Source organism: Merops nubicus, unplaced genomic scaffold (assembly GCF_000691845.1).
Source record: "Merops nubicus isolate BGI_N331 unplaced genomic scaffold, ASM69184v1 scaffold50928, whole genome shotgun sequence".
NCBI lineage: Eukaryota > Metazoa > Chordata > Aves > Coraciiformes > Meropidae > Merops > Merops nubicus.
This window is the reverse complement of record NW_008628681.1, coordinates 1-6022: the sequence shown is the minus strand read 5'-3', so window position 1 is coordinate 6022 and position 6022 is coordinate 1. Positions and strand designations below refer to the sequence as shown.

Here is a 6022-nt window from a genome sequence, read left to right as displayed (position 1 = left end):
CCAACCCTCCAGCAGCTCCACACTCCCCCCCAGCTTGGTGTCACCTGCAGAGTGACCGAGGGTTCCTCACTCCCCTCACCCAGCTCACTGCTGAGGGTGTCACACAGAGCAGGCCCCAGTCCCGAGGGCACAGCAGCCAAGCCCAAAGCCCACGTGCTGTAGGGGTCACCTACCACGACCACCCCATAGTGGATGTGTGCCAGGGTGAGGAAGGCAGTCAGCAGGCAGAGCAGGAGAGTCTCACTGTGAGGAGCCAGCCCCGAGGCGACCACCAGGAGCACCAGGGCTATGGGCAGCAACATCCAGTTGAGGGGCTGGCAGCGAGTGCTGCTCATCTGACAGACAATCAGCTGGCACTGTGGGAAGAGAAAGGGTCAGAGCTGCCACCCAGCATGGGCTCTGAGAGCCCAGAGCTGTCCCCAGGCTGCAGGGGACAGAGCACCATGGAATGGTTTGGGTGGGAAGGGACCTCCCAAGGTCACCCTGTCCCACCCCTGCAGGGACAGGGACATCTGCAGCTAGAGCAGGGTGCTCAGAGCTCATCCAACCTCCCCTGGGATGGTGCCAGGGATGGGGCAGCGACCACCTCTCTGGGCAGCCTGGGCCAGTGTTTCACCACCCTCAGGGTCAACAATTTCTTCAATCATAGCAAAATAAAACCCAAGACCCAACGAGGAGCTTCTCTGCTCACATCTGAGCTGGTCCCTCCCTCCCTCCTAAGCATCCCTGAGGCTTCACACCCCCCAGGGGACAAGCTGGAGCCCAGAGCAAAAGCTGCTTACGGAAATGTTGGCGAAGGCTGTTCCCACCATGAAATAGAAGAGCCTGGGATGGACCTCCAGGATGTCTGTTGGGGACACGAAGATCCACGTGGTGCAGAGCAGGAACAGCAACACTGGGGACAGCAGTGGCAGCAGGATTTCATATGCAGAGTGGTGCTTCAGGGTGTTGTTTTTAGAGGCCCTGAAAGGTAAAGAGAAGACATGAGAAGAACTGGAACCACAGCTGAGAAAGAGCTGGTCCCTTCTTCAGGAGAGGGCTGCAAAACCTCCTGGGCCATTCAAAGCATGGTTGGGGTAGGGAAGGACGTGTTTCAGGCATCCAGTCCAACCCCCTGCAGGGACAGGGACATCTGCAGCTAGAGCAGGGTGCTCAGAGCTCATCCAACCTCCCCTGGGATGGTGCCAGGGATGGGGCAGCGACCACCTCTCTGGGCAGCCTGGGCCAGGGGCTCAACACCCTCAGCACCAACAATTTCCTCCTTCTCTCCAGTCTCAATCTCCCTCTTGGAGTTTCCAACCATCCCCCCTTGTCCTGTCCCAACAGTTCCTGTTCCAAAGTCCCCCCCAGGTTTCTGGCAGGCCCCTGGCAGTCCTGGCAGCCCCCAGCAGGTCTCCCCAGCTGGAGCCTTCTCCTCTCAGCTGCCCCAGCCCAACTCTCTCCTGCTGGGCTCCCAGCAGAGGGGTGCCCCCCTCGGGGCATTGCTGGGGCTCCTCTGGCCCCGCTCCAGCAGGTCCCTGGCTCTGCCGTGCTGAGGACTCCAGAGCTGCCCCAGCACTGCAGGGGGGTCTCCCAGAGCTGGCAGAGGGGCAGGATCCCCTCCCTGCCCTGCTGCCCACACTGCTTTGGTTTCCACTCCCCAAAACTGCTGATAGGAGTCACAAGCATGGTCAGATGAGGCACAGTCACACCTTCATCACAAACCTGAGAACCTCCTGTTTTACAGAAGCACCCCCCTGTCTGGCTCTCAGGGTCATGCCTCCAAAATCTGGGTCCCATCCCGCAAGCCCCTGTTGAGCCAGCTGCCAGCCCACTGTGCAAACTGGCACCTCCTGTTGAGTCAGAGCTGCTCTGCCACCCTGAAGGCAGCCACCTGAAAGAGCCACGAGGGAAACCAAGCTCTAAGAGGCTTTGTGGTGAGGGAGACTTGAGGAGGGAGGAACTTACTTGTAGAAGTTGTAGAGGCTCATGGGCAGCGTCACGGTGAGAGCACAAGCTGGAAGAGAAAGAGCCACGTTACTGCCCCGTGGCAGCAGGAGACCTTCACCTGCAGGGCACCAAGGGGCAGCTGCTGGTGCCCTGGTTTAAGCTGCTCACAAGCAGAGCAGCTCTGAGGGGCACCACCAACAGCTCAGCACCTTCAAAGGGACTGCTGGCCCGAGAGCTGGAATGACAAGTTAAGCTCTGCTGTAAATGAAAGACGTTTCAAGATTTAAAAGTTACACTAACGAGCCCAGGAGGAGGCTTTAAGCCAGGTTTAATTAGAAGACTGCCTTTTGTGAGGCATGAGGAGAGCTCCAGCTCCACACGCCACGGGGCTGCACGTTTTCAGTCGTCACGGGAAGACCCATCTGCTCTTTCTCCCCCTGTGAGGCAGCATTTTGAGTTCCTACCTAGCAAAAAATGTTATTTTATTTGACGAATGATACAAAGAGTCTCAATAACTCAGACAAATCAATGGGGAACATCACCCCCTAGAGCTGAGCCCATCAGGGTCCAGCACGGCTCCTTCCCCGTGCGTTTAGGAGTGGGTGTTTTAACAGAGCTGTAAATATCCCTGTTTTTAATAACCCAGCTCCTATCCAAGGGCACAAATCCAGCAGGATAGAGCATCATGCTCTATCTCCCAGAGGAAAAGTCCATTTGTTATTCCTTGTGCTGTCAGGAAAAGGAAAGTTCAGGACATCCCCCTGCTTAAGAGAAGCGCAAGCGTCCGGTTTAGCCCAGCAACTCAAGACATGGAATGAAGTCGTTATAATTAAGGCATAAAGAAAGGGGCACAAAGAAGAATTCAAGTGAGCAAGAGCTTCTGAACGAGACAAATTTCCTCCAGCAAAGGCAGCTCTCCCCAGCTAAGCTTCACCCAAATTCACCCTTCCACAGCCCATCAGCCTGTGCCTCCCAGCACAAACGCTCACGTCCCACACCACGGTGGCTCACCCAAAAATAAAGGCTGCAGAGACCAGTCCAGCCCAACACAACTGGTTTGTCAGCCAGGCCTGCCAGGGGTTATCCTGCATCCCTGCTCTGGCAGGGCTTGGTCCTTGGGTCTTGCTGCAGAGGAGTGTTTGAGGCTATCCAGGCAGTTTTAAAGCTGCCTGGCAGAAAAGGCCCTGGGGGTGCTGGTGGAGAGGCAGCTGAACCCCAGCCAGTGTGTGCCCAGGTAGCCAAGAAGGCCACCAGCATCCTGGCCTGGAGCAAAAATAGTATCCAGCAGGACTAGGGAAGTGGTTCCCCCCTGGACTTGGCACTGGGTGGGCCAGCAGCAGCTCAAGAGTGCCCCACAAACACCCCAAGTGCCAGGGGGTCCCCACCAGCTCCCAGCACCCACCTGCACACCAGGGTGAGTTTTAGCCCCTAAAATCCTCATGGCCCTCGCTGAAAACAAACTGTGCCTCCCCTGGGCAACATGAACCCCACAGCCCCAGCCCCTGGGGCAGCACAGCTCGTTGGAGGAGGTGGATTTTCACCCCTCAGGGGCAGGAGAGAGTCTCTTGTTTAGCACCCAGGGGCTGGTGCTGGGCTCCCAGGTCCCCCCCAGCCACAACCCTCAGCTGCTCTAGGCCAGGAACCACCTCGTGCCTACCTGCAGAAGGGCTCAGCCTGGGCAGGCAGCAGCAGGGCTGAACCCCCAGCAGCAGCACTGCTTAAAACCCTCAGGACTGGCACAAAATGCACCCGGGGTATGAGCCTGGTGCTCGGCTGCTTCAGGTTCTAGGTCAGCCCAGAGCCAGGCACGCTGGAGTTCACCTCTCCAGAGGAACTCTGCAGCAATATTTGGAACTCCTGAGCAAGGGGCAGGCTGCAAGAACACCCCCACCTCCCCCCCCAATTAATTAGGTCCTTTAATAACAGCCTCCAGGAGCTTTCATGAGAGCAAACACAACATATCATTAAGACATTGGGTTTCATTAAAAAGGTGGAGTTTAAAAGACAGGCTTCAACATGGAGTTTCTTACCAATAATCATTGCAGTGAATAGGTCTCTATATAAGAAATTAAACAGGAAAGGTGCATACCAGGCCTCAACTCCCACAATGGCTGTCACTATGTAGACAATTGAAATGGTCTGAAAGAGAGCAGAGGACAAGTGGGTGTGAGGAACCAGCCAGGCAGCACTGGGAAGGCAGCTGGAGAAGGACTCTCTGAGCCACGTCACCCTCAGCTCTCCCCACCAGCAGGAAGGAGAGGAAAATTCAACTATGAGATTCCAGAAATGTCCTGGGTTATGAGAACAGGTCTAGTGGAGGGGCTGAGCTCTGGGAGGGATACGACCAGGAGCTGTGAGGAGTAAAGGTGTTCTTGTACAGCTGGAGCTCCTGAGATGCTGGAAGCACAAGAGAGGTTTTATACTACAGGTTGCAGTGGCCCTGGGGGGTTTGTTCACACTCTTTTTTATTGCTGAAGCAATTACAGAGAAAAAACAATTAAAGAAGAAAGATAAATCCTGTACTGGGCACTGGGAGGCTGCACCTCAAATCCTGGGGTCAGGTTTGGGCCCCTCCCTCCCAGAAGGACCTTGAGGGGCTGGAGCGTGGCCAGAGAAGGGCAACGGAGCTGCTGGGGAAGGGTCTAGAGCCCAAGTGTGGGGAGGAGCAGCTGAGGGAGCTGGGGGTGCTGAGCCTGGAGCAAAGGAGGCTCAGGGGAGACCTTCTGGCTCTGCACAGCTCCTGACAGGAGCCTGGAGCCAGGGGGGGGTCGGGCTCTGCTCCCAAGGGACAACAGGACAAGAGGAAAGGGCCTCAAGTTGCCCCAGGGGAGGTTGGGGTTGTCCCTGAGGAACAATTTCTTGCCCTGGAGGGTTGCCCAGGGCTGTGCCAGGCTGCCCAGGGCAGTGGTGGAGTCCCCACCCCTGGAGGGGTTCCCAAGCCGTGGAGATGTGGGGTGAGGGACACGGGGCAGTGGGGACCTGGCAGGGCTGGGGGAGGGTTGGACTCCAGGAGCTGAAAGTTCTCCTCCAACCTAAACGCTTCTGTGATCCTCTGACACGTGGCAGAGCTGGCCACATCCCTCACAGCCCTGCAGCACCCCGGAGCTGCCAGCAGCCCAGGGCAGCCTGTACTCACCACCTGGCTGATGTCATAGCCCCAGGGCAGGAAGAGGATCCCTGTGTTATACTTCTCCCAGTGGGAGAGGATGAAGGAAAACAAGACCACCCACAGGAGGAGGTAGAGCACGAAGACGCTGACGCCGGTGGAGCCCCGGCCGAAGGTGGAGTAGACTGTCACCACAAAGTACACACAGGCCCAGCTGTCCAGCCCGTGGTCAAAGAGCTCTCCCAGGGGCGTGCTGGAGTTGGTCCTGCGAGCCTGCTTCCCGTCCACACCATCTGGGAAGAGAAGAGGAGGAGGAGAAACGGGGAGTGTTGCTGGAGCCCCCCCACGCAGAGCAGGAGCAGGTTCTGGCAGCTCCACCCTCCGACAAGGATCCTGCTTCCCACCCCTGCTCCTGACTGGAGAACACAACAGGCTGACCAGAGCGTGGTTATGGAAAGCAGAGCCAAGAGAGAATGTCACAATTGACCCCAAAGGCAGCTCCAGCCTCCTCCTTTCACACCAGGGAGAATTTCCTCCCACCCCACAAACTGCCCGAGCAGCCGTGGGGTTAGAGTGTGGCAGAAACCCTGAGCCAAGAACATCTCAGCAGGCTCAGAGGTAAGACAACAAGCAGCCAGGAGGTGGAGAGGAACAGACACAACCCTCCCAAATCTCCTAGATCAAAACTTACCTAAGGTATAGGCGAGGAAGTTGAGGATACCCACAACGACCCACACTCCGTTGGGAACGTGCTGGTGATCAGGAGCTGCCGAGATGAGAAAGACCCAAATCAGGAGAGCTCAGGGAGAACTTTCAGGGGGTTTATTTGGGCACGAGAAGCAGAGCCACAAGGACCAGGAGGTCACCAAGACAAAGCACCCACACAACTCAAGAAGTGAAACTCGGAGGATGGCTTCACAGGATGGGATGTGAGAGATGGTCCACACGTGTCAAACCAGGTCACCAAGGACCTGCCTTCCAGAACAC

At 56.9% G+C, this 6022-nt stretch overlaps 1 protein-coding gene across 1 annotated transcript; it reads right to left on the bottom strand.

Moving 5' to 3' along the window:
* Positions 1-173: 173 nt before the first annotated feature.
* EPT1 (ethanolaminephosphotransferase 1 (CDP-ethanolamine-specific)) lies at positions 174-5834 on the bottom strand (the record flags this gene model as incomplete). The annotated part of the gene is made up of 6 exons (XM_008946706.1): positions 174-356; positions 783-963; positions 1948-1996; positions 3960-4068; positions 5066-5328; positions 5727-5834. Coding segments are annotated over 6 exons (893 nt in total), but the record flags the coding sequence as incomplete, so codon positions are not given.
* Positions 5835-6022: the final 188 nt, after the last annotated feature.